The sequence below is a fragment of the Ischnura elegans genome, chromosome 12, assembly GCF_921293095.1.
Source record: "Ischnura elegans chromosome 12, ioIscEleg1.1, whole genome shotgun sequence".
NCBI lineage: Eukaryota > Metazoa > Arthropoda > Insecta > Odonata > Coenagrionidae > Ischnura > Ischnura elegans.
This window is the reverse complement of record NC_060257.1, coordinates 58690767-58718705: the sequence shown is the minus strand read 5'-3', so window position 1 is coordinate 58718705 and position 27939 is coordinate 58690767. Positions and strand designations below refer to the sequence as shown.

Genomic DNA, 27939 nt, shown 5'->3' with positions numbered 1-27939 from the left:
CGGCTGGTTGGCAATCGCCTAGGGCCCCAAACTTAGGGGGATCAGGGCACGTCTAAGAATTAAGGCATGGGGGTGTTTTAGGCACATCTAATTCTGTGGGGTCTGGGAGGTACGGAATACCCACCAGGATAAGCAGAAGGGGCAGGGCGGATAGAGGGGGGAGGGTCGATTTTATGACACTGTCGTATCTCTTCTCGTTCACCCCAAAAATTTGTATGAATCAGTCAGTCAGTGGTCAGAAGTATGTTTTATAGTATTTATGATGTACGCCGCTATCAGAAATGTTAAGATAAATGGTTCAAAATGATTTTAAGACTTTTTGAGATATATTTTATTAATCCTCACACTATTCTATGAGTAATATTAATTCAATAAAGAAAATGGGATTAAACTGAAAAGTTTCTCTGACCTCTGGGGAGGGTTTTATCCCCCAAAACACCCCCTTGCTGCACCTCAGAGGGGGACTCCTACAACGATCGAGTCTATCGCGAATTGCATATGAAAGGTATTATAAAAAGAACCAGATAACCTGAACCAAAGTTATATTGCTGATTATAAAATTCTATGTTTTCGTTAGTTGATTCATTTACAACTTACTCATTGTAAAAATATTACATAAAAAATAAAATAAAGGTGTCAGATTACAAAAGAGAACTGATGCCTTTTTTAAAGGGCTATTCAAAAGGTATTTTTTTAAGATTTCAATGCAGTTACAAGGAACAAATTCACTAACAATGTAATATATTATTAAATTTTATAGGGTGTGGAATTCTCATTTTTCCTAGTATTTTTTCTTACCAAAATTGCTATTTTTATTAGCTTTTATTTAGTTTTTAAGAGCCAGAATAGCTTCAAAATCCATTTACGATCATGCAATTCCTAATATTTTTCGGGGGAGAAATGAGAGATGATTCTGGGGAGAGAAAAAGGGTACTCACAAGTTCACAGTTTTGGCCACCATATCCAGGGTTACACTGACACGTATAGCTGCCATAGTTATCAAAACAAATTCCTCTGTTTTGACATGGATTTTCTTCGCATTCATTTATGTTGATCTCACAGTTTACACCTTGGTACCTGGAAATGGAAGCAAAATAGCAGGGTTGATGTCTGAAACAGTACCAGTAGGTATTACATACATTGCATTCATTTAGAGGCCAGCATTCACTTCTAAATGATTATTAAATGGAAAGAGAAGCATTGTCCTAAATTCCTGTCATGGATGTGTCCATAGGCGGATCCAGGGGGCACGGGGGCACGTGCCCCCCCAGACTCTTAAAAATATGCTAGATTTTTAATACGGTCCCATTATCATTTCGTTCGTTTTGTATAACGAGGTATCCTTGTGCCCCCCCCTGAACAAAATCCTGGATACGGCCTTGCTTGTGCCCCTCCCAGAAAGAAATCCTGGATCCGCCCCTGGATGTGTCCATGACAGGAATTTAGGACATTGCTTGACAATTTAGGTCATGACAGGATTCAACATCAAATTTGGGGGGACAGGGGTCATGACCTCGGTCCGGGGAGCATGAAATACCCTCCAGGAGAGAGGGGCATTCTCCGGTGTAAATTTTTTTTTTGCAGCGAGTGCTAAATTCTATGATAAATTAAACTCTAAAAGTTCTATCACGTTTGGGACTTGTAGCCATGCATTTGCATATAAACCCCCTTTACTCATTTACAAGGACACAAAAACTTTTAAACTAATTAATATTATAAATTTTTGATACAATTTGGGGATTGGGTCATGAACACTGTGACCCCTCCCCCAAAATCCTTCCCTGACTGCGAGCACATATGTATACAGCATACTTCCAACTATCCGGGCCAATGATGGGAGGAGGTGGCACAAATAAATAGAAAACATGAATAATTTAAAATTTCACATAAATTTCTATTTTATATAAAGATCGCAGAAAACATCAAAGAAGTGTAAAACTCATGCACGGATAAGCAGCAACATGGATAAACCGCGGCCGGATAATCGGGAGTCTGCTGTATTTGAAAGTAATACATAAAAAGAGTATCCAATGAAAAAGCTTGACGGAAGTGGCCTACCCTAGTAGCACCAAAAGGATTAAATCTGTATATTTTTAAGATTTCGTAATACATCGGTATACATATTTGCAAATCTATATATTATACATATTTTATACATGTCTGATGATCCATGGTCCTTGATATATACCAGAATCTTTAAAATTTACAGATAATATCCTTACGGCGTAACCAGGTATCATGAGGCATGTATAAGATATGTATAATATAAAAATTTACGACGAGTTATACATATTTAATCTATGTAAAATCCGTATTATGGCAGCAGATATAATACGTATAATATCTAGATATTATCTGCGTGGTAGAGGACATTTGCATGTATTTTATACAGATATAATATGTATACTGTGTATACTATGATACGTATTAAATCTAGACATAATCCTTTTGGTGCTACTACCCTAGTAGCACCAGTTGTCAGTATTAATTCAACTCACCCAGTGCGTGCACATTGACATGAGTACGTATTTGCCCCATCGATGCAAATTCCACCATGTTGACAAGGCGATGACGCACACTCATCAATGTTGATGGAGCAATCCAGCCCAGTAAAGCCTGAAGAGAAATACAAGCAAAATAGAGTGCTGACCTCCATATATGATTTGATACAAAGGAAAGACATGATAAATCCAAGGCGAATAATAATATATAATTATTGTAGTTCATCAGGAGACAATGGAATACAATGAATATCCATTTTAAACACCAATAAATACGGTGAGCTTTATATGCGAGGTGCACAAGAGGTCTTAAAGTACACCTGTTTAATCAAAACAGAGGATTATGTATTTAATCTTTTTTATCCAATGAGATTCTACTGGTCAAGCAAATAAACAAGTAACAGGTAAAATCGCTACATTAAAATCCATATTTTTAAAATTCATAATATAATAAACAATGAAGAAATGTAGCTATGTATTGACAAAGAAATGAGATTAAGCCTGTACTTAGCGTGTAGTTCCCACTAAAGCAATAATAACAATTGTCACCATAAACAACAACTAATTAGACATAGATAACAATTTAAGGTTTATATATGAATTCTATGTCTAAGAAAGGGATGAGTGAAAATATGGCCCCCTAAAGTAAAGCGAGCTTATAAACATCGAGGATAAGAAATAAAATATGTTCCAGCTAAAAACTTGGATGAATGCAAATAAAGTAACAGCAGATATGGGATGATTTAGTTTCACTCATCCAGCTTCTAGAATAAAAAATCATGCCATATTAAAATTATTTTGAGTGCTATAACTTCAAGAAAAGAATTGACGTACCTGGAGGACATATGCATTCATACTGATTGCCATTCTGCGATACATGGCAGGTTCCATTGTTGTGGCAAGGGTTGTTGTCACAGAGATGAGGACTCACTTCTGTTTCACAGTGTTCACCTTGAAAATAAATTAAAAATATGCCCATCATAAAAATAATAAGTACACATGAAAATATGACAGGATTTTTGAATATCGGCAACAAACCCATAGCAATGTTTAGACAAGATGGTAATAATAATTTCTCTAATGATCACAGGTGCCCCCAATTATGATTATTACAATATATATGGACGCAACATTTAAAAGCATCCATTCCTGGATAGGTAGGTTTTATCCTATCAGGACTCAAACCCACTAACTTTGGTTGGCAGGTGAGGACTTCACCTCGTCATCAAGGTCAGCAAAGATATATTAGCATATACATTCTCCGATTTATTGAAGCAATATACCAATCACAATCATTTTTATATTAAAAATTATAAAAGGAAATAAGTAAAAGGGACTAAAACAGATGAATGGAGAGACAGCAACCTCGTGGATGGATATTTAAGGTACCAACCAGAGGTTCTCAACCATGTAATTTTTTTAGTGCTATAGAGGCTAATTCACTCTCAAATTGCTTAGACTAGGGTTATCTTTTACCCTTAAATTAAATCTTCACGCTGAAAATAAACCTTGACTGAAATAATGTGACACAGTAAAACCTCTATGTAGTGAACCTCTTTACATCATAAACCTCCATACTTCATACTACCCCTACGGTCCCGTCTGATTTACATGTAAATTTATAAGCAAACCTCTTTGTAGTGAGCCTCTTTATATCATAAAACCTCCACTTATCATACCAAGGAGATACCCCTGAGACAGCCTAACTACCTCCGCAAATCATACCAAGACAACGAGAGACCATTAATGCAGCCGCGATTACGTACATGGAATGACATTTTCAGCAACAAATGTTTCACTTTTTTTTTCTTATACATATACCTTTAATATGCTGTAATTTTCACGTTAATCATTAGTTTTGGCCATTTTGTTCAATATGAGAGAATGCCAAACAGTAAATAAGAAAAGAGGAATCCAACTATCCTAATCATTTTAAGCGACTGTTGAATTGAGACAGATTACATTGTTTTCTCTCGAATCATGGTAAAAATCATGCGATAGCTCTCCCTTTCTGTAATTATGAAATAATAAATGTAAGTTTACTAATGCATGCACGTTTGTCTAAACACATAAATACATATAATGGTTTAAAAGACAGTGCCTTTCATTTCTGAAGGATATGAAAAAATGGTGCCTATCACTAAAACCTCGCTAAAGTGAACCTCCATACATCAAATTTCCCTAATTTTGGTCCCCTGCATTACGATGTGAAGAGGTTTTACTGTATAACAATACTGGGACAAACCGACACAGGAGTTGATAATCTCACCCCTTGCAGACCATAATTTTATCAGAACAAGGAACACAGTATGGTAATATGACTCGGTTCAAAATTAGTACCTACCAGTGAACCTAGGACCACATGTGCAAGTGTAATTTCCCATAGGATCTTCTTGGCAGATACCATTATTCAGGCAGGGTCTAAAACCATCTCGCTCACATGGTGATCCTAAGCAATAGAAAAGAAAGGAAAATAAAATAAAAATTACATCAAATGCAATCAAAATAAAATATACAAACCAAAATGAAACATTAAAATATAATTAAAATACAAGTAAATCCAACTTGCATGTTTCTTCCTTAGTTCTCAGAGGAGAAATACAAATGAAAAAGGACATTGAAGTCGAAGGCTAAAAACAATACAGCTACTGTATTTGCACTTATCACTGATATTCTTTCGGTACTGGCGTTTGGCAAAAATTGGTTGTCCCTCTTATTGCAAGAATAAAGACCTTATAATAAGTGGATTATGTCATGCAGGTGCCAAACCCTTTTACTGATGTATTTTTGTTCTCAATATATATGTATTTATTTTCATTGATACATCTCCATTTTATTGCCAAAGCTGAAAAAATTTTCATGACTTGAAGAAATCAAACAATTAAAGGGATCGCATAAATGTATGGAAAAAATGAATACAATTCCACAAGGCTGGGCTGATATATTCTACAGTAGTTACAGCACATCCTACAAAAGCAAATATATCGGCCTGCAGGCAGAAAAATGGTTAAACTTAGGAACTATAAACGCAACACGACATGCAGGTATTTAGTAAATTTTTACTGGTTGGAACATGTGCATACAAGTCAATGAACTGAATTCTTAGGCATTAAATTATATGTGTGGAACAGAGATCGTTATTCGAAGTAACTCTTTTTCCTTAAGAAGTTAAAACAGGTGAGTATTCGCAATATGGTTTGTGTAATATTAAAATTAAAACAGGATACCAACATAGCCAAATTTCAAATGAAAAGTGACTTTTATCACTTACCATTATCCTTCTCGCAATTGTTCCCCGAGTACCTAGCAGCACAGCGACATTCATAATGATCAGAACGGGATATGCAGATTCCATGGCGCATGCAAGGTTCATTGAAGCAGTAATCGTTTACTTCACCTGCAAAAGCATTATTCGTGCAGCAATCAGCAAACAAAGATACACAAGCAACAAGTTTTTACTTCACATTGAGCTTAGGATAGGAAAATGTTTGAATCATCCACACGAATCGACAAAAAAACATACATGAGTGTGGTTTGAATCAATTTATAATATGGTACAGTAGATTCCGTTTAATGGGTCCACCGGTTACTTGGGGCAGCCGCTTAATTGGGGCAGATCTTGAAGAACAGAACCCAATAGAGGAATATCCCAGAGTATTCTCCGCTTAATTGGGACAGCATGCCGCTTTATTAGGCCATAAGTCGGCGACATAGACTATGTACTCGCGGCGAAATTAAACTTTTTTTGTTTTCAGAATACTATTTTTTTATTTTCCTCCTTTGATTTACTCTTATTTTTCACAAATGTTCCTATTCTTGCCCTATTTTGAAAGCTCTTGTTGTTATACTATCCGCAAGAGGATAGGACTTTTCTTTAATAGGACTTAATAAAAGACATTCATTTAGCGTGGCCCGAGGCTGTGAAAAATATTTTTAACTAAATTGTTATTATTCTTAAAAATGATAATAAATTAACTAAACTCGCTGATTTATTAATCAAATTAATAGTTTAATAAACTTATGTTGCATTATAAACATTCTTTAGTCTTCTTTTTATCATTTCAACATTTGTTTATGCCCATATACAGGATAGTTCGCCTAATTGGGGCAGCCGCTTAATTGGGGCAATGTGCACAGGTCCCGTGTGTCCCAAATAACCGGAATCTACTGTATTTATAAATGGAGAAGCAAAATTTAGCTATTTAAAGATAAAAAGTAAACAGTCAAATTAAAGTAAGAAATTACTAACTGAGCTAACTAATTGAGCACATTCTTCACTGATAAGCTCATGTACCACATTGGGGTAAAAGAGGTCAAGACATACAGTGGAACCTGGATGATTCGAACTTCATTAATTTGAAATATTCTTTAATTTGAATATTTCTCTCGGTCCTTGGCATTTTGTATTCAAACAATGCGAAAAAAAAATCGTGGATCATTTGAATTTTATTTTGGATAATTTGAATTTTTGGTGTGCCAAATTAAGGCATAAATTCTAATCTGCAACTCAAAATAATTGTGAATCCATCGGAAAATATGCTTTACTAACGCTATTGTCAAAAGGTTTGTGTTGAGCCGTGCCTCACTCTACGCTATTGGTGGAGCAGCTTGGTGGGTGGTGAAATCCTCCGCCAAAGGAAATGGCCTCCAGTCAGTAGGGGCCTAACATTGGAAGTGGCAAATGGGCCCAAACATATATAAGGGAATGTTTGTCCGCGAACAGTGGGCATTGTTTTGCTAAAGCTGTTGTCGAGTGTATGGGCGTGAGAAGAGCTGCTCCCGGGAGGCGACCAAAGACAACTTTTTCCACCACCGCTACCTCCTATAGCCAAGGTAACAATCCTCCATCCCTGTTAATAACCTCGCCTTTTCCTTGAGTCTTTTAATTGGTTTCCTGGCTACCACAGTTCAGAAAGGTGATTTTTTTGTAATTTGACTGTTTCTTTTGTTATTATTTGATACTCGTGTTCAACCGTGCCTTGTTTTTCTGTGCTTTACACTCCTCCGCATACCCCCGGGCCTCAAAGTACGTTTCAGTGTCAGACAAAATGCGTGCCAGCGTAGAGTCTGATGACCTACCCTTCCCCTCCCGCCCGCCGTGCCGACCGTTCCAAACCAACTTCATAGTTTGTTGAAATAAATATTCCTGTTTTAAAATTACTTAAATCGTGTTAATAGGGGTTAATCAAAGTATTTACATTTCAAGAGTGTCAATTTAATAAAGAGATTTGATTGGAAATATGAATTTCATTTCAGCCGGCCTCGGTGGTGGTGGGATAAAGTCCTGGCCTGCCAAACCAAAGGTCGCGGGTTCAAGTCTTGGTAGGTTATCCTTATCCAGGGCATGGGCATGTGTGAATGTCCTTCATTGTTATCACGTTGCGTACGGATGGCGAGAATTCTCATCATATTTTTCCCGAACGTTCCGGATGGATGACGAAGATTCTCGTCATTAAAGCACGTCAACCTAAGCAATTTTAAAGCGTACAATACATATTTGTTAGTTCGTTTTCAGTTTTTGTTTGTTATTCTTAATGAATTGATGCATCATAACGTTTGATTGGGTAAAGTTATATTCTAAACATTAGCTTTTACCCCGGTACGCAACGTGTTAATTGTTAATTCCCCATTGTAAAGGCCGTAAATGTGCTGTTTATGGGGTAATGGAAATAAATAAATAACTTGTTTTGGACCTATTTATTAAGGACTTCTTTAATTCAAATTTTTGGATAATTCAAAGTTTTTAACTGGTACCTTGATGCTCTAATTATCCAAGTTCCACTGTATTATAAAATTCATGCAAAATGTAATCACCAGCAATTTCTTACTAAGCCTTTTAGAGTAATTGCCATCAGAATAAAAATCACGGCAATCGTAAATCACTCCATAACATATGGATTACTATATCAATGCACTTTTTCCTAGATGTAGTGATTGAGCTACTCCAGGAAAATCAGCAAACTGTTTTGAAAATTTATCACAACAATAATCACATTACTTACATGAATTAGCATGCAATGGGCAAGGTCCCCATTGCACGTGATGGTATTGGACATTGGTGGAGTTGAGCACAATTCCTGGTCCCTCCAGTATACAGCCCCTAAATCCTTGCCCTATCAAAACTGCACCTTGATCTATTGCATTGAGAACTAAAAATTCTGGATTCCTGCTCGTGTTAGCCACCAGTAAAGATTCCTTGCGTCCTGGCCCACCATTAGGTCCACCTGAAAATGCATTAAGTTGTCTTTTTTATTAAATGGAAATTGGATTATTTAAAGAACGAAAGGAGTGAAGGAAATAAGAGAATATAAGGAGAAAATGTTAAGATTTTGGAACGAAAAAATTCACAGTAAAATTCTCTACAAAACTAAATATGTACATGGACCTATGCAGATGCCAGAATGCTCATTTAGGGAACCATTTACTCACTCTGTAACTTCACCATTTACTCATTCTGTAGTGACTCACATCTGAACATATTCAGGCAGACATGTTCCTGATTTGTTTTTGAGCTGGTGAGTTTTAAAACCATTCCATTACTGCTCTTTGCAAATCTAAGGTTACAGTGTACTTATATAGGAAAGGAGGATTCAGAAAAAAATTTCAGGTAAAGAGCTTCTGGAATGTGAGGATATAGAATACCTGGGACTTACAGCAAAATGAAGAGTTCAACAGCTGTATGTATATCCTTACTTTATAGCCTAAAGTAAAGCAGTTACACGCCAGTCCCCACAACACTGTGGACATGAAAACCCTAATTCTTATAGAAAAAGTTGGGCTTTAAGAGAGGTACTAATTTGTACTCCTCGAGCCGCACCTTGAAAATTTGGGAAGCACATACAGAAAGATTAAATCTGAAAAATAAATAAAACATTAACCCGGGGAAAGGGCGCGTGGGGTGTTGATGACACCCCATGGTTCTTCTTCGACACATTGTATGTCCATTGTTGTGTCTACAGTGTTGTTAGGTCTTATACCTTCAAGTCTCATACATTTTTACAAAGTACTGCCAGTATCCCATAAAATTTTCATTTCGATTCGGGATCGGAACGAGTTTAAGTGTCCTATAGTGTCAACTACACCCCCCACATGTCCTTTTACGTTCCTCTTCCGAGCCATTGGACTTCCCCCGAGCTTTTTCCTTGCATGAGAGCTAATTATTTTTTTCTCTTTTAGCAAGTAGAACATTAAATTCAGCATCTTAAGATATAACATGCCTTGAAACCCAAAATTGTAAAGTTAACATCAAATACGTTACCAAATTTTAAATAACCTACATGGAAAACTTCAGATGAATATTTTGCTACCATTATCAATTTTATGGTAATAGTGTTAAAGGTAAATAGTTAGCATCAATTTAATTCAGTGGACATAATTAACCCTTTTACTGCCAGCCCATTTCAGGTGGGATGTGCAAAGACTGCCAAGGCTATTTTCTGGAATTGGCAACATTTCAGCTTTTAAAATTTTTCAGCTTCTTAATTTTATGTAATACGTCTAGATTTTTTGCCAATTCTTAAGATATATTTATATCTTATAACCATAGATACATTATGGGGGTTTACATAAATTACAGCCGTTGAAAAGGCCAAAATCATGAAAAAAAGTGAAATTATTCGGCCCCTAGCAGTTTTCGCTCAACCAGCAAGGGCCGATATATTGGCCTGCTGGCAGTAAAAGGATTAAAAAATAACACAACATAACTATATCATTCCATGGAAAGAGAAAAAAATATTTTATTAAGGGTGTTGATGACACCCCACGTACCTTTTAACGTTACATTTCCCCACGAGCCCTCTCCCAGGTTGAGGAAAGTGGTATGATTTGTTAAAATCGCTATTACCAAAATAGGTAGTGTTACATAGCTTCTACATCAGTGTTTCCCAAACTTGTTCGAGCCACCGCCCCCTTGGATTCATAAACCTATACTCAACGCCCCCCTAATCAGTATCTTTCAAATAATAATCAGAATCATATACTAATTAGCCAAATGAGGAACATTGTAATAAATAAATTAAAAACAATGACTAATTAAATGACTAATAAAAAATTAAGTTCTCTGTGTCGTGAAGTTGTACCAACGATAGACCAAATGAAACTAAACCCCTTCAAATGCTTCCCTTGTGCAAGAAAGGCTTGGAAATATTTTTCAACAGTTCTTACTTTAAAATATACGGAAACACATGGTTTAAATTACTTCCATATGGGGGAAACAAAGTAAACTTTAGAAGCGAAGCTTGAAAATGAAGACAAAAGGAAGGTTACGGAACCTTCGCATTTGTCACATTGTCAGGACCCTCCGGCGCCCCCCTGCTGCCCCCTTGGCACTTTTTGCCCCCATAGACTACAGCAATGCCCCCCAGGGGGCGGTAGCGCCCACTTTGGGAACCACTGTTCTACATGAATTAGGTGGAGACTCAGGAGGCTATGTCTAGGCTTATATTAAATGCACCTTACCTCCACCAACTCCTGTGACGGATAAGACAAGCTCCCCAAGTCGCTGGACCAGCTCGACAGTGTGCCAAGCGTTATCCAGCAGGTGCGCGGATATCATAACCTCTTGCCTTCGAGGTCCCCCACTGGATGGGCTGCCAGAGGGAGGAGGTCGTGTGAGGGAGATGACTAGTGAGAGGCTTTCAGGTCCAACAGATAGGGTCAGCACTATGCCATTGGTTGACCTCATAGAAAAGAGCTCCCCTAAAGATGAAAAAGAAGGTAATCACTGCTTAGATTAAACAATGCATCACTCAAGATATCAGTGGCGGATACAGAGAGGAGCTATAACCTCTCCCATCCCTGGGTAATGCCATTTACACTAGGTAAAATGGTAATTTTGTAAAATTAATAAAATGCACATATTGAGTTTTTTCTTCTGATCTCTTGACCTCTATGTTTAATGTAGATTCATTGTCTTGGAGCAGTGGCGTAACTAGGAATATGCTATGGGAGGGGGATAGGGAGATAATATTACCCCCACCCTCGGCAACGGGAAAATATTTGAAAAATGACATGCCTGAACATAAAATGACATAAACTTTCTTATGTATAATTTTGTAATACTTTTCTGTATATAATTAGCTGGAAAAAGGGCGAAAGCCCATTGAATAAACATTATTCAAACTTTATACTTCACGACCCCTTATTATATATATATATTTTTATATATATATATATATATATATATATAAACATTATTATTATCATCATCTCCAAATGAATCGTTCAATGAGTCATTCATTGCTCGAGGAAACAACGATTACTCGATTGAAATCACCAGTTCTCGTGGAATTGAAAAGCTTAGCTGGCCGTTACTCGTGCGTGTATAAAAACATGGCTAAAAGTAAACAGGCGACTTACCCCCTCCACCGACGCCTCCTCCGGCGCGGCATGCCCTGAAGCTGAGCCCCACCTGTCCCCAGAGGGATCGGTACGTGGAGATGCGAGCCCACGCCGACCCGTTGAAGTACGCCTCGCGGTTGACGTGGTTCTGGGTGCCGAGGAAGCCCGGCCTCAGCGAGAGCGGCAGCGGGGGAGAGGACAGCGGGTGTGCGGGTGAGGAGGTCTGCGGTGCCGCGCCCCCGGCCGCAGGGGAAGCCGAAGGGTGCTGCTGCTGGGCGTGGCCAGGCGCCGGCGTCCGCAGCAGGAGGCACACCAAGGCGGTTAGGGGCACCGCTGCGAACGGAACAAGAGAAACAATGTTTATTACATACAGTGTACGGATGCCCAGTGGCGCAGCGAGGGGGGTTTTGGGGGTTAGAACCCCCCCCCATAGCTCATAGAAATACTTAAGTTAATCCATTTTATTTAATTGGATTTATATTACTAATAGAATATTTATATGACTAATAGCGTAAGTATTAACAAAATATCCCTTAGAAAGCCGTAAAACTCACCATTTTGAACCAATTATCTTAAAATTCCGCAATTTATTAATCACGCACCTACCGCTTATCCTGGTGAGTATTCCACACCCCAAAACACCACGGTATTAGTTGCACCTAAACCCCCCCCCCCCCCCGCCTTAATTCCTGGCTACGCCCCTGCGGATACCGACTTACAAAAAATATTGGGGGGGGGGGGGCCCAAACCGGGGATCTTGCCCCGGGAAATTTTATAAGTAGTGAGTTTTAAGTTTTTTAAGCATTTTAGAAGAGTCATATGATCAACATTAGAACCCTGATAACTCGAATCTCGATATCTGGACCCTCCGAGGAAAATCGACAAGCCTGACACATTTTTTTCTCACACCTAAAACGAATTTTTGAGGGGGCTCGGGCCCCCTCAGGCCCCATGGAGTCGGCGCCACTGATACAGTGAGCCATTAAAAGGATGGAATAGTTTCAAGTGCGTTCATTACACACAGCAGTCAGGAAGCCCAGCCAATCAAAGGAGAAAAATTCATGCAAAATTCCAGGTTTTCTAGGGAAATTTTACAAAATTCCAGGTCGATATTACGTGATAACTGCCATAGACGCAGGCGGATTTAGGAGAAACGGGGGGCACGGGGGAACGTGTCCCCCCAGACGGTTAAAAAATAGAAAATATTTTTAATGCGGTTAACATTACGTTCATTTTGTTTTGTGTACTACGGAGACTCAAAAATTTAATTTCATATTAATAAATTTCATATAAAAATAAAAAGAATATTTCGTACAGCGATCGCTATATGTTGTTTTTAATCTGGAATATGAGAAGACAGTTTGCCTATGAGGACCTTGTCCCTCCCAGAAAAAATCCTGAATTACTAAATACCCTAAATTAATTCAATACTTTTCAAAAAATATTACGTTTACGAATTATTTTACGTTCCAAAATTAAAAGCCTTACATTAGGTACCTTATAGACATTTTGCATTTAATTTACAAATATCTCACTTGGCACCTCACCGTCATAATTTAAAGAGTTAAGAGTATAGATAACCACATATTTTCATTAACTATAAGTGCAATTTAAAATAGCGTAGTGCTTTACGGCGCTGAAACGTGGACACCAAGGAAGGAGGACGAGAGAAGACTGGAGGCGTTCGAGATGTGGGTGTGGCAAAGAATGGAGAAGGTGAAGTGGACAGAAAGGAAGAGGAACGAAGGAGTGCCGGATATGGTGGGTGAGGAGAGGCAGCTTTTAAATGAGATACGGAAGAGACAGAAGGTATGGATTGAGCGAGTACTAAGCGGGGCGGGGATGTTGAAAACAGTGTTAAAGGGTAGAATGTTGGTAGGATATTTAGATAGAATTCAAGGGAGAGGCCTTATTTTGAATTGAAGAGGGAAGTGGTTGATGGGAAGGGAGGATCCCAGAATTCCTCTCAAGTACTCCATGGAAACCTATCTTAATCGCGAGAATAATTTAATAATATTGTTAGGTTTTGGGATTACCTATCACTAGTAGGTACATTCGGGGGTAGAGGTTAAACGCTTCCTGACTTCAGTTTAACTCGTGTAGAACTTGAATTGTTTCCTATTCTGCTGGCGATCACTCCAATCTTTAACATCGAGATAAGTACTGTCAGTGGGCGAATGACATCTAAGAATTCGGCGTAGAATGTTGGGAAAACGAAGGAGAGGAAGGAAGAGAATAGGATTTTTTTAGATGGAATGAAGGGTGGTAGGCTTTTTTTAATTGAAGAGGGAAGTTCGTGAAGGGACGGAAGACTGCCGGAATGCTTCGTGAAACTCCATGCAAATCTACTCTAATCGGTAGAATACTTTGATAAATAAATAAATAATATTCAAACACCCATCGGGTTTAAGCACCGATTGAGTGAACAGTAACGGAGAACCTTTTGAAAGATTGGAATGGGATGTTCTAATGTTGTAAATATACCATTTACTTTTGCAGAATAAAATTTCACATTTGACTATTACAGAACATGTGATCATTCCAGAACTTTATTTAATTTTTCCAGCCTCCGGGCTTTTCCGAAGAGTAGCCACCATGATTATGGAATAAAAATTGATGAGATCGCGGAGAAAGATAGCAAACTTAAGCACTTGACACACTGATTGAAGTCTTTATAGCAATTACAATAAGTAACCACACTGCCAAAGGCTGGAATAGCGCGGGTAATAAGAACAAATAATGACAAGAAATAAGGGTACTCGAAAATGTTTGGAAACTATTTTTAGGAGTTAATAAATACGGGAACATTGAGCAGCGTACCAAATTACTAGCATCATAAATTTCCACACAGCCTTGTGTTTAACAGGCCACCTGAATATTACGTGTCGAAGTTTAACTTGCGAGGATAAACATGGTAAATGCGAGCCGACCCGTATATCTAATTAGTATGTCATCATTAATTTACATACACATTTGAAAACCGGCGATTTCCAACTAATACTGTGAACATTTTGCGATCATGAGATGAGGGTACATTTTACGACCGTAACCAAGCTACTAGACGAGTCACGGAGGATGGAGAGGAAGGACAAGAACTTTATGACTCGCCACGAACACTGAGGGAAATTGATGCAACCGTAACGGAGCACGCGATGTGGGACAAAAATTTTATGATTCCGTAAAGAAATCTACAAGAGACTTCAAGGATAAACATTTATAGTCCCATACATTTAATTAGCTCTAAGCGATAAAAGAAGTGGTTCACGAGTCTTGGCAAATTCCTCAACATACATAAATAACATCTTATCCCAACTGACCCGAGAAACGCTGTATTCAAGGACCAACCCATATATCGATGGCTAAGTTCTAACAAGACGTGTCTTCCATTCCGCCGGTTTGAGATAGGTATCTTAAAAAAAGTGTAATGACATTAAAAAATAAAATACTAGCAAAAACAAAATCTTTGTTTGCAAATGAATGCTTCTTTTTCAGTTTTATGAACTTTTGGTTTTTAATTTCAGTGCACAAGTAAAAAAAATAAATCGTTTTTTAGCTCTCCTGAAAAGTTGCTATTTTTGAGATACGTGTTGTTAGAACTTAGTCATCGATATATTGCATGCTCATCAGGGATGGAAAGTGAAACTAAACGAAAATGTTTCGTTTCTACACGGAGGGAAACGAAAATAGGCCTGGCACAGTGGGCTAGAATCGAAAAAAGCTGGCCAAAACCTCAAAATCGATTTTTTGAGCTAGATGTCGCTGCTGAGAGAAGTTGAACCTTCGCATACATATTCTCAAATAAATTTTTCATAATTTTCCCAATTATTTCTTTCCTGTGTCTTCACGTTAACAATATATTCGAGGTCAAAGTTGAACAAATTTAGCGCAAAACGAGCACCCTCGATTTTTTCTGAAAAATGACAACTTTATCCTCGTGCGGTGGTTTTACTAAAGGTAATTGACAAAACTGTTATATCATCTTAATAAACACTTCTTTTTCTTCCATTTGAAGGGTTTTCAAAGATTTTATTTTATCATTAATCATAGATAAATAGCAAAATGGCGGTGCCTGTTTTCAGCCAATTTTTTTAAATAAACGTAGAGAAAAAGTAGATACTTCCGCCAAGTGACTTATACCACGTCGTTCTATGAAGCTTCGACCTGGGACGACACTTTACTCCCGGGAATAAACCTAAATTAATCGAAACTCCGCAGCTCATCGTTATGTTTCGATCCCAGAAGTTGAGTGGAGGTGGATAAGAGTGAATAGTTTCGACCCATTACGAGTGACATACGTGTGGAGAGGTTGAAAAATTGAGCTTGAAAATCGGACGGCCAGTTTGCGTTCACCGTTAGCGGTAAAATATGAGTGCCCCATGCATCTAATGGCGGTAGGCCGAACCTCTACTTCAATCAACCTAACTTCGTACTCGGAGTTTAGGTGGAAACTAAACCGTTCGAAGGTGAAGCACGCAGTCCCTACGGTGCGAAACATTATCTGGGTTTCGTTTCGTCCCAGAGTACTTTAGTTTCGACCCGAAGAATTTTTTACTCTGATTTCGTTTCGACCCAGAGTTTAGCTCTATATGTTTAAATCTATTACGCTTAGTTTTTACATTTCGCTTCCGGGAACGAAACAATTGAAATTTTAATGGTTTTGACTTCGTATAGTTTCTGTTGCCATCCCTGATACTCATAAGTATAACCATATACGCAGAGTATCAGGAGGGATCTGCAATACTTCGGGAGATGGTAAGGGAGACAAAATTAAGTATTTTTTTGTCCATAAACATGGATTCGCAACTTGTTAGCCACTGAGCTAAGCTTATTTAGTCTTTGAGCTTAATTAAACGAGAGAATTGGGCGAACATCAACGTTCAGATTGCGAAATCTATTTATTCAAACAATTTTTAAAACTATTTAGAAATTTTTAAAATATTTTTCCATAGCGAAATTTGGTTCATAAATTATAACACGATCGGACAAAATTTCAAATGTCTGATTATTGAATTCAGATATTGTATTCAGAAGTAAAGATATGTGCACAATTTTAAGCCGATCAGACAATTAAAAGTGAATTAAAATCAATAAAAAGATTCTATCGATGAAACAGACAACCAGACGAAGTAAGTTAAGAAATAGCACATTAAAAAACTGAGTCTCTAAGAGTTAAACACGCATAGGAACGGCCGCATTGGTTTTACAGCGAAGAGAAGGCATAAGGTGAAATGTTTAGGCGTGAAACGAATAAAAAAATATCTGAATGGAGAGAATGAACATAAACGCGACCCTCACCGGCTGTACTGTACTTGATAACCATAACCTACTTCCCGCATAGGCTTGACCTTGGCGAAAGATCGGCTTTATGCTTCTTAGCAGCTCTTGACCTAAGTGGTAACAGCGACCACTGAAGCAATGCAGCCCTCTCTTCACCCGCAAATGCAATCGCGTTATCCGTCGATAACTCAAGGGGAAACGTCCATTCTCCGACAGCGAAACATGAAGAAATAAAACTGGTAACATTGCCATTGCCGGATACATATCGATGGCTAAGTTCTAACCAAACGTATCTCAAATTCGGCCGGTTTGAGACAGGTATCTTAAACAAAGTGTAATAAGTGTAAGTGTAAAATTTTCCGAGTTTCCTCACCTTCGACCTGAAGACGCTGACTGCAATGTCAGCGAAACTGTTTTCACTAAAACACAACGGACGCGGTGAAAACCCGAATGGAATGGAGAGATCATCTAATCAACGCCGCGAAAATCTTCGAACCTAAAGTGTAATAACATTAAAAAAATAATATACAAGCAAAAGACAACTCTTTTTTTTTGAAAAGGAATGCTTCTTTTTCAGTTTTATGAACTTTTGGTTTCTAACTTCGGTGTACAAGTGCAAAAAATCAATCTTTTTTTACTCTCCTGAAAAGTTGCTAATTTTGAGATACGTGTTGTTAGAACTTAGCCATCGATATGGGGTACGCGAGGGGCGGCCCCCCTTTTCAGGACCCCCGCATTGCTGAACATTGCAGAACCACAATCGTAACTTTATTATATTATAAGATGGGATTGTCTTGTATATGTCCATCGTTACTTCAAATAAAATTTTCTTAAACTTTGGAGGTGACTTGATTTTTTTATTACTTTTAAAGTAAGGGCAACTCAAGATATATTTTGTGTCCCCCCTTGAGTATTTCTGTGTCCGCCACTGAACATAGCTGCATCTACTCCACTCGCTATAAATAAATGTTACACGTTTCCAGGGCCGGATTTTCCGATAGGCTGACTAGGCTTCAGCCTATGGCCTCGAGATCACAAGGGGCCTGTATTCAAATCGTATGCAAAATTAAAATTACACTATTAAAAAAACAGTGAACACTAAAACACTGAGCCAAAAACAAGGAGACCCTCTACGCATATGAATAATAAATTAACATAAAAATACGTTATAAATAAATGAGTATTTTCGACTTTTTAAATCTATTATCCGTGCCACATTTTTTTATAAAGGTTAGTACCAGTCCCAAAATATTTCATTTAACATATTGATACATATCACAATATATACGTATTTTATCATCTCTCATGTAATTTACAAACTTAAAGATGGGTGGTGAAACGGCCTCATAAGTGGAATAGCCTAGGGCCTCTTTTCATCTATATCCAGCCCTGCATGTACCTATCTATAATTGATTCAAAAATCTCTGTGACAGTAGCAAATCATACAACTAGTTTATTGTCCAGCTTTTCCCAAGGCTGCGTAATGTATTTCTAAATTTCCGTTCCAAAATTCTGCCATATCCAATCAAAGGTCATAAATTAATGGTTTGCCTCAAAAGCCATTTAAATAGGATTTGTTTGCATCGTCATTCACTGCACATAATGAATAGGTACTACATGTCGGTGCGTCGCGCAGCCAAACCAGTCGGGCTCTTCAATTTAATATACTATACCATTTGAACGATCGGAAAAAGTGAACATTGAATTGATGTCTTTTCATGACTTAAGCCAAGACGATAAAGGTGACTTTCTTCAGAAAGATATTGCCAACTTAGCCACTCCATCACAAATACTTGTAAAATATTTACGAATTTCTAGCTTTACAATACAAACATTTTTTGTTTTTAAATTGTTACGACTATGCTGCTTAATGTTTTGTGAACCTAATCCGACTAATAGTTTATTTTTTAAGCTGGTATGTATAGAAAATCCCACTTGCTTAAAGAGACGGTTGCAAAGAATAATTTCAATATGGAATGCTACTGTCTGCAAATAAGGACGAAATTAGCTATTTAAATTACTGACTTTTCCGGAATTCAAAAGTGGCACCTAGGTCACATGGCCAATAAAAGTAAAGAAAATTGTTACCCAGACTTTTACTCAAATGTACCATGATCATTGAAAGTATTCTAAAAGTGTGAGTAGCTTTAAATGGAACATTTTGGGAAACTACACGCTTGTCCTATGTCCGCAAATTCAGCCTGCCTCCTAAAATACCATGATGACCTATACCCTTAAAGTTTATATCTTGAATAGATAAAGTTTAATATTGATAATGACGGTATAGACGTCGAAACTAGTTGACAGCTAATAATAAAAATTTTGTGGAACAGTACTAGTTTTTTTTCACCATGAATATTTCATCGTTCCACCAAGTAACGCCCAAATCAGTTGGTTTTATGCAATATTAGGCACTATTCTATACCTCCCCTTATCCACTTACCAAACATTCTTCTCTATAATATTGCTTTTGACATCCCCCACCCCCTCAGTACTCGCTCCATCAAAACCCTTTGTCTCCTATGTATCACCTCTAGAAGATTCCTATCCTCCCCCACATTCGTCGTTCTGAAAGCAGCATACATCATAAATAGTATAAAAACCACTTCCGACCACTGACTGACTGATTCATATGAATTTTTGGGGTGAACGAGAAGAGATACGAAATAGGGTCATAAAATCGACCCCCATCTAAAATCGTCTGAAAACCTTGGAAAAAATGTCGATACACTCAATTTTGTTTATTAAAATGTTGCTAACTGCCACTATGCCTATAATTTTTGGGAAAATTTGGAGGCTAAAAAATCGAAGTTTCAAATATTTATTTTCGAATCTAGACCACGTGATACGTAGAGAAACCAATTTTTGGATCGATCGGAACAATTTTTAAAATTTTGCCAAATCTTGCAATTTCACTATTTCATGAATTATTATCTCAACAACGGAGGGAGATACGGTTTGGGGTCACAGGGTGCAACAAAAATTGTAAGAACTGGTAGAATGACCACCAGGACAAGCGAAAGCGAGTCATTAATTAATGAACCCCTTCCGCCTTGAAAAAGAGCTAAGTCGTATCTGTAAGTTCGAATTGGTGGTATCCATCGATGTATGTATGTACACTGAAGCCATTGACGACCAGTCGCAAAACCAAAGACAAACATTAGCTGGAGTGTGTACGTTTCATAAATGTCCGTTTGCTGAGCACTTAATGATGAGGACCACTCAAACCGCATTGTGGAAGGGTCGGGGACCACAGTAAAGAGGAGACTCGAACGCGCGGTAAACAAGGCGGGAATGCGCTTCGTCTCCATGGCAACTCCCGCGCTGAACTCTCTGGTGTTGACGACCGCGTCGCGTTATCGGAAGCATGTGCCATTTCACTAATACACGAAGAAAGGGTTGAAAATAAATCTAAATCTGGCCTTTACTAAGAGGTATGTGCAAATATTTTTGGAAATGAAGATGTATACCGAAGAATAAAAGAAAAATGGCACTGAAGAGCACAAGGAGTATTCGGAGAATGGCGAAAACTAAAATTATAGCTTTCTCGCGAGTTCGGAGAGTCCGATTGTTAAATTATATTATTATGTTGGTTTACAAGTCTCAGTGGTATGATAAAGTTCCAGCAGTATCCATTGTTTACTTTTTCTGTGGCAGCCGCTAAGGTTAGATGTGTTTTTATGAGCTCGGCGATTTTCGGCTCTCATTTCATCAGTTTTTCGTGAATTTTTGGCCAAAAACAATTCTGAAACAGTTCTCCAGTCTCCATTCGTGTGACTTTTTCCTATCTACAAAATTTAAGAGAACCTTAAAGAAAAGGCCGTCGTTTCGCAAGCATAGATGACATTTAAAAAATCTCTGAAAGCTTATTCTTAACTAGTTCCGTCTGTGTTTCATGGATGGAATCTTGTAATTGATTTTTACCAACTGATTGTCGGATCGGCTAGAAATTTTACATGCTTGTTTCCTTCTGATGGCAATACAATATTCAACAATTGGACATTTGGAATTTTGTTCAAGTATGCTCTAATTAATTACTTAATTTACATAAGAAAATTGTTCTTTATTTCCTCAGTATATGGCGTTAGGTATAATTATTTGGCACACACTTCTTTAGCTGCTCTGGTTTGATCGATTACATGATTCACTGCTAAACCTAATCAGCACCCACGTTTTCCTCTCCAAGTGATGAGAATCTTATTTTTTTTACTTTTGAGTGCATTTTATACTGTTTTTGGGAAGAAATGTGTTTTTAAAAGTCTTTTTCATTTAATTTTTATTGTTAAAAAGTGGAACCGTCCATTGTTTTTTCCTCAACGTCACCACCTTACACAAAGCACGGCCCGATTACATTAACTACATGCCTTCTCAAACGAAATAAGGCTCTATCAATCGTTTCTGTTTATAATTCCTTAGCCTTCCTCTCAGACAGTGTTTCGCATTCGTAACTCAGAGGTATCCTAAAGTTGACGATATCATTACAAAAATGCCGACGGAACGACCACCTCTCTCGATGCAGGGGGAAATAAAGAAAGAGAGAGTTTTATAATGAACTCCGTTCTTCTTTCGAAACATAAGATCTTCCCGACTTATCAGAGTTTCTACTTTTTTTTCTTGCTCCTCCAAGTCCCGTCCCACGCGAGTTCGTGAAAGTCTCTGAATCGCGAGTTCGGATGAGTTGGTGGAAGGTATGAACATCGATGACCGGCAGTGTGGAAACAGCGAAAGTCACTCCAATCTTTAACATCGATAGATTTTCCATCAGTCGGGAGAAAGCGTTAAACAATACAGACCGTATTATACTTTGAACTTTCATTAGCCTGCGAACGAGTACGGAATCAGACACTACAAATATATTAAGGAATATTTTAAGGAATTTTTACAGGGCGGCACTCAGTGACGTCATGGCAAAATTAGCAGTGTCGGAACGCACTGTCCTTAACTTTTTTTAGAAATGTGTGTTCCCTGTTATTACTAGTTATTATCAACGTTTTATTAAAATTATTCTTTATTTTAGTTACGAATGTATGTATTAGAAATTTTTAGGCACCTAAATTGGAAAAAGTGTTATTTGAGTATTATTTTTAATTATTTAATCATTTGATAACAGCCGAAACGGCTTCTACATTGAATAGAAAACTTAAAGTCTGAAGCTTCAAAAAATATAAACGATAAAAAAACTACAAAAAGGATATTTAAAAAATTCAGAAGATGGCTTTTCGAAGCTGCCTCTTGAATGATGTAATGGGCATTGAAAGATTCACGGAAGGGTGAGTAGTCGAAATGTCTTTTGTTAACCAGTGCCGGAACGGCGTTCTGGCACCATGACACCACTGACGACACTGTGACTGCTTTAACTCCCTCCATCTAATAATATACCATTAAGTATTTTTCTAATTGTAAGTCTACTGGGTTTGGGAATACCTGTCATCTGTGCACTCGGGGGTCGGGGTTCAAAGCTTCATGACTACAGTAAAACTCGTGTAAAATTTGAGCTGCCTCCTGATCATGATTGTGTAGCACTCGAAACACGTGTTGTAAGCTGTTAAAATAAAATTAGTGGGCAGTGCGACATCTTTGTTACCATTTAAGTTGTCTCATTTTTCTGCCGAATCGAGTACCGTCACTGGGCGATAGAAATATTGGCATTAGACGACATTTGTGTCGCCTACTTCGTATGTTATTTTATGCATTGCTGAAAATTTACCTTTACAGCAGCATCTTTTGCCCCAAAAAATCAGCTCGACTCTTAGACATAACATGTTCACAAATACAATGAGTCCGTAATTCAACCCGAAGTTTGGCTTGGTAAGGGTGGAGGTCATCCTAAACAAAGCTAAAGGCGTGCGAATTTCACTCATTCAGGGAAGGGAGGCCAGTTCCTTTCCTTGGACCATCTCGCTCATCAAAATTTTTGTAAAGGAAGTCCAAAGACATTACCCGAGATCTGAACTCGGTACTTTATGGACAGTAGTCAAGCGATCTATCCACTAAATTACCTCGCGCCTCAACAATAGGTTGGTTTCCTATTATTTCTTCTTGCCTAAATAGAAATATTACTACTCGTGGAGTACGTATTTCACGCTTTTAGATTTTTTAATGGCGATATCTATTTTTCGCGATTAAATGAAAAGTGAAAATTTTCAAGCGCGCGAAAATGCAACGGCTAAGTATGAATGCTGGGAAAACCCCGTGTGACGTCATTCTGGTTCCCGCTGTCGCCGTGTGAGGTGACCTTGGGGCGAGGCTTTGAGCGCTGATACGATGCAGGCTACTAGCAGGTAGCAGAGTACCCAGCTAGCAGGTAGCGCTTGGCTTAAATAAGGATTATTAATACCTTATCAAAAGAAGAAAACTTTCCGACCTTAGCCAGTTTTAATAGGTGATTATTAAGACATGTTTCCCTGAGCTCTGAGCCTCATGCATGTATCGATAATCTCAGACGATGTAAAACTCCTATCTACTCGTATAGCATCTGGGTTCCTGTGACATCACCTGGAGTGGCATCGCATGGGCGCCAATCTGGCCTTTTTCAAATGCGTTTAAAATTGACCATTGCCATTCATCTGAACTGGGATTTCTAAAACCAAATAATTTGTATATTATGAATACACTAATGGTGGGTAACGAATTGCAATAAATGCCTTTCGTTTTCTTTGATGAAGGAAACTACCCTATTACACGAGGTTGCTAATTATGAATGGCATTCGTCAACATCTCCAGAAGCTACTCTTAATTTTCCAGTGGAAAATATCTCAAAAATGTCCTTCTTTCTTTTCTATAACAGTCAAAAAAATCACACGGCAATTAACCACAAATGGACTCCACCTGAAGGCGGCATACACAGCGGAAAAACAGAAGTATGGTAGGGATGCACTTAGTCACCCATTACCTTCAAAGTCTGCGTCGTAAAGAAATCAAACGAGGTACGTGAAGAATTAAATAATTAGATTCAGGCGCGTGGAGAAACTGCTAACAAGCTACGCTTCACAAATGAGCAGGAAATTATTCTTGAAAAAGAAAGTGATAACTTGATCAAGAGATAACACTACAACAAGCTGCGTTTGATTTTTCGAAAAAAAACTTCCTCAAGGGCATCAAGCCATGTAATTTAACATATAATTATTTTACGGAGAAAGCGTGCAACTGAATAAATTTGCTGACATAATGAGGTAAGTTATACTATTCGGAAATTACGAATGACACTGCAACAAATGCCCATCATTCTATAAGAGTTAAGTAAGGATAAATAGATTTTTTTACCACCGCACAGACATATATCATATTTTGCGAATAATTGGTGGAATAACTAATTTCCTTCGGTAAAAATGAAATAAAAAGAACTTAGTTTCAATGTATTTATTTGTAATTATTGGGGAAATTCAACGATTGAGTTGGATTCGAAAGAGATAATTTTCCGATAGGTATATGAAGCGTTCAATGTGTTTGTTTGTACAGGAGTAGGAAAATGAAGCCAGGAGGATAGGATACCAAACCAGAAATTGCTGTATAAGGAGAAAGATAGCAAATAGAGCTGATGGCTGTGATTTTTTTCAAGTCAGAAGAAAATGCCATTGGGGGAGATTCCGATTATGTAGACACCCGATCAAGAGACGGAGATAATAATATTGGGGAGATTAAGGTGGACGATTTTTGGAATGAGAGAACGACAAAAGAAAATGAAGCGAAGACATAGCTTGAATAAAATTGAAAATACAATTATGAGATGTATAAGCTAACTTTGGAGACTAACTTACTAGACCTGCAAGCAACAAGCAGCATAGTACAGTCAGGGATGGATTTAGATGGAAAAGAGGCCCTAGGCATAGGAGTGATAATCTTTCGATTTAGGCAATTTAAAAAAAATAAGAAACCACCCTATTCGTTACTGAACTGCATAAGCGTATACAGCTGGCTTTTCGATATTCATTTTAAGTATTGCTTGTTAAGAAGGTGACATTGGAAACCTTCATTCGAGGGCCACCTAAAATATTACCAAATTTCCCATAAATAACGGCCGGCCCTTTCAAATATGCCACAGTTTCCGAAGAAGTTTTTATTCGTGGCGATCATCCGTAAGTTTAACAGCGTTAAGCATGCTGCTTCGATGATCTAAATTTGACTTGAGTAATACGATAGAGTAAGTATATACTTATATAGTGCATACTTACTCTATGGTGATACATATACTTATGAATGTGCCTGAATATTTTGCTAGTAAGCGTAATATTTCTATGACCATGCGGTGTGCATGTGGCGGTACTCTTGCATCCTGCATGTTGGTGATCGGTCACCCCTGCCAAACACCCTAGAGGTGGATCGCAGGGTATAGTGTAGATGTAGATGTAAGTTTACGGTGACCAGAGACACGAATAGCATTGCTCGTTAAGGTGAAATGAAGATCTTCTATCGAGAGTCACCTAAAAGAGTATCATCTTTTTAATATTTTCAGAAATAACTGCCACCCCTGCCATGAGCGTACCCAGCGAGGGGCAGGGGGGGTCCAGCTTAGAAGCAAAAATTGCAAAAGTCTTTAAGAAAAATCAGTAATGAAATGAAATGAAAGTATTCAACAAATTTTCTTTACACCCACGAAAAATGATATGCATTACCTAGTAAAAGATATGAAACTAAAATAAAACTATTTTTTCAAGGAAATAATCTCATAAACTAATGTCACAACATGGCTTCCCCCCTCCCGTAGACGATGGCTTGCCCCCACCTAGTTATGATCCTAAGTACGCCCTTGTCCCCTGCAGCCCCTCCAAATCCGCCGCAGTTGTCGAAGAAGTTTTTATTTGTGGCATTCATCCGTAAGTTTACGGTGACCAGAGACACGACTGGCAGCCGCTGGCATCGCCCGCGGAAAACAATGGAGCGACGCTACTGACCTTGTATTCGCGCGGGGTTTGTCGACACGGCGCCGATTCATCGCGCATCCGCCAGCCGAGTGGCGGGAGACAGGTTTTCCCGCTTTATTCTCACCCCCCCCCCCCCATCCTCTTCCGCCCACCTCCTAGCAACCAACTCCCTCCTCCCACCCTCTTCCTCGAAACCGCCTCACGATGCAGACAAATGAACCGCGACTGGAAACGGCGATATATATTTTTTTCTTTGAAAATATTTTTATTTTTACCTTTCTTCCCACGGTAAGTAATTAAAGCTCTCAAAGGGGGAGCGGCGTCTCGGGAGCCGTGTCAAACGCGTCATACGAGAAAGGAAATTTTTGTAAACCGTACGCGGGCTACGTTCGTAATTGCGAAAGAAGTGGACGTGTTTCGAAATGGGATAGTGGTACGAAGAGGCTTCTTACACGAGTATAAAAGGGAAATGATTTTTTTAACCCGATAAAGCTCTCTCTAAAATATGGCATGCCTATGTATCTCAATAATAAAGATCATTCAACCGTTGACTGAACACCTAGCGACAGAAATAAGTACTTTCGCCTTTTTTTAAGGAGAAAAATATTTTTCTACAGATTAAAAAAAATCAAAATATGGGTCACATTATGTGGAAAATTCAACGCTCCTATGTTTAAACTAAGGATAACTAACCGCTTACAGAGATAATTTTCTTTTGCAAACTGTTTAAATTCTAATAAGTACTGAAAATTTTATTTTTAAACTTTTTCTCCCATTAAAAACGCTAACACTCTTATTTATTAATACGAATGTTGCATTACTCGAGACGAAAATGAAGTTCCATGTTTACCAAAGTTACTACTTCCCCGCGGGGTAAAACAAAGGGTCACTTTGTCTAATAATACCCAAAAAGTTATCTAAGAATATGATACTTTTTTATTTCATCCATGTTACACATAAAATAAAACAGTTTTTTTGTTGATATGTTTTTTCTTTGAGAAAATCATTTGTTACTGAAAAGTTGTGAGGAATAAGATTTCAAAACTCGAGTAGCTTTAATTATGAAACGGACAGTATGAATATCCCTTTTAAAGGGCGGTAATAGACGGCAAAAAGTATTTGTTTTGAATTGTTCGGAGTTGCAATGTCTCTCCAAAGCCTCTAGGACAATCGTAAAAGGAAATTGATATTTTGTTCTCTAACGCTGTCACTGCCTCCCAGCATACCCTAAGCCGTGAGCGTACCAGGAGAATTAATGCCTTTCGCGACGGCTATATTTATTAATGCAGTGGGCGCGTCAAGCCCTTATACTCGGACACTATTGGTTTTATATAATCAGAATCAGTCACAGTAATTACACCACTAATGGAAGAGGACAAAGGGAATAACAGATTGGGATGAAGTTAAGATTCAATTTAATCGCGCAAGAAAATTACGTAGCTGCATGACACATTTTAAAGGGAAAGATAAAAAACGAAAGTCGTGCAGGTGCATCAAAAGATTCACAAACTAAAATCGAGATTGATCGTCTTGAACCGGATACGAACACAGATCCTCTGCTTCCACGACGAATACCTAAACGATGAAATACGGACATGGATTTCATTCGAATGCTTAGACGGTTTTTTTCCGAACGAATTGGATGCATAAAGTTAACTTGCTGACATTCAAGTTGTTTACCTCTAACTCAATACAAATCATATACATCTTGTAGGCTGTATTCCTATCAATATTGACCTCACATGACAGCGAAATGTAAAAAAAATCCCATACCGGATAGGGGACGATATAATAATAATAATAATAAAAAATCGTCTTTATTGGGCGAGATTGGGACTAGAAAGTCCCATCTTCCATCTAACCCCTCGTCAAACATGAAATATATTCAGTTAAATACATTGTCAAGTTGCTCATGAAATTACATGCAGAGATATTACATAAAAATAAATAGAAGTTCCATT

General features: G+C 38.0%; 1 protein-coding gene across 5 annotated transcripts in view; it reads right to left on the bottom strand.

Annotated features, from left to right (window-relative positions):
- Positions 1–27939, bottom strand: part of LOC124169827 (protein crumbs) — a 278415-nt gene that overhangs the window by 58237 nt on the left and 192239 nt on the right. For all 5 annotated transcript variants that reach the window (XM_046548608.1, XM_046548610.1, XM_046548609.1 and 2 more), the window contains exons 2-9: positions 11859–12173; positions 10959–11198; positions 8504–8725; positions 5773–5898; positions 4846–4950; positions 3336–3452; positions 2499–2616; positions 939–1077 (exon numbers count right to left, since the gene is read on the bottom strand). In XM_046548608.1, coding sequence (XP_046404564.1) covers positions 939–1077; positions 2499–2616; positions 3336–3452; positions 4846–4950; positions 5773–5898; positions 8504–8725; positions 10959–11198; positions 11859–12173 — 1382 coding nt within the window. The remainder of the gene's footprint in view (positions 1–938; positions 1078–2498; positions 2617–3335; positions 3453–4845; positions 4951–5772; positions 5899–8503; positions 8726–10958; positions 11199–11858; positions 12174–27939) is intronic.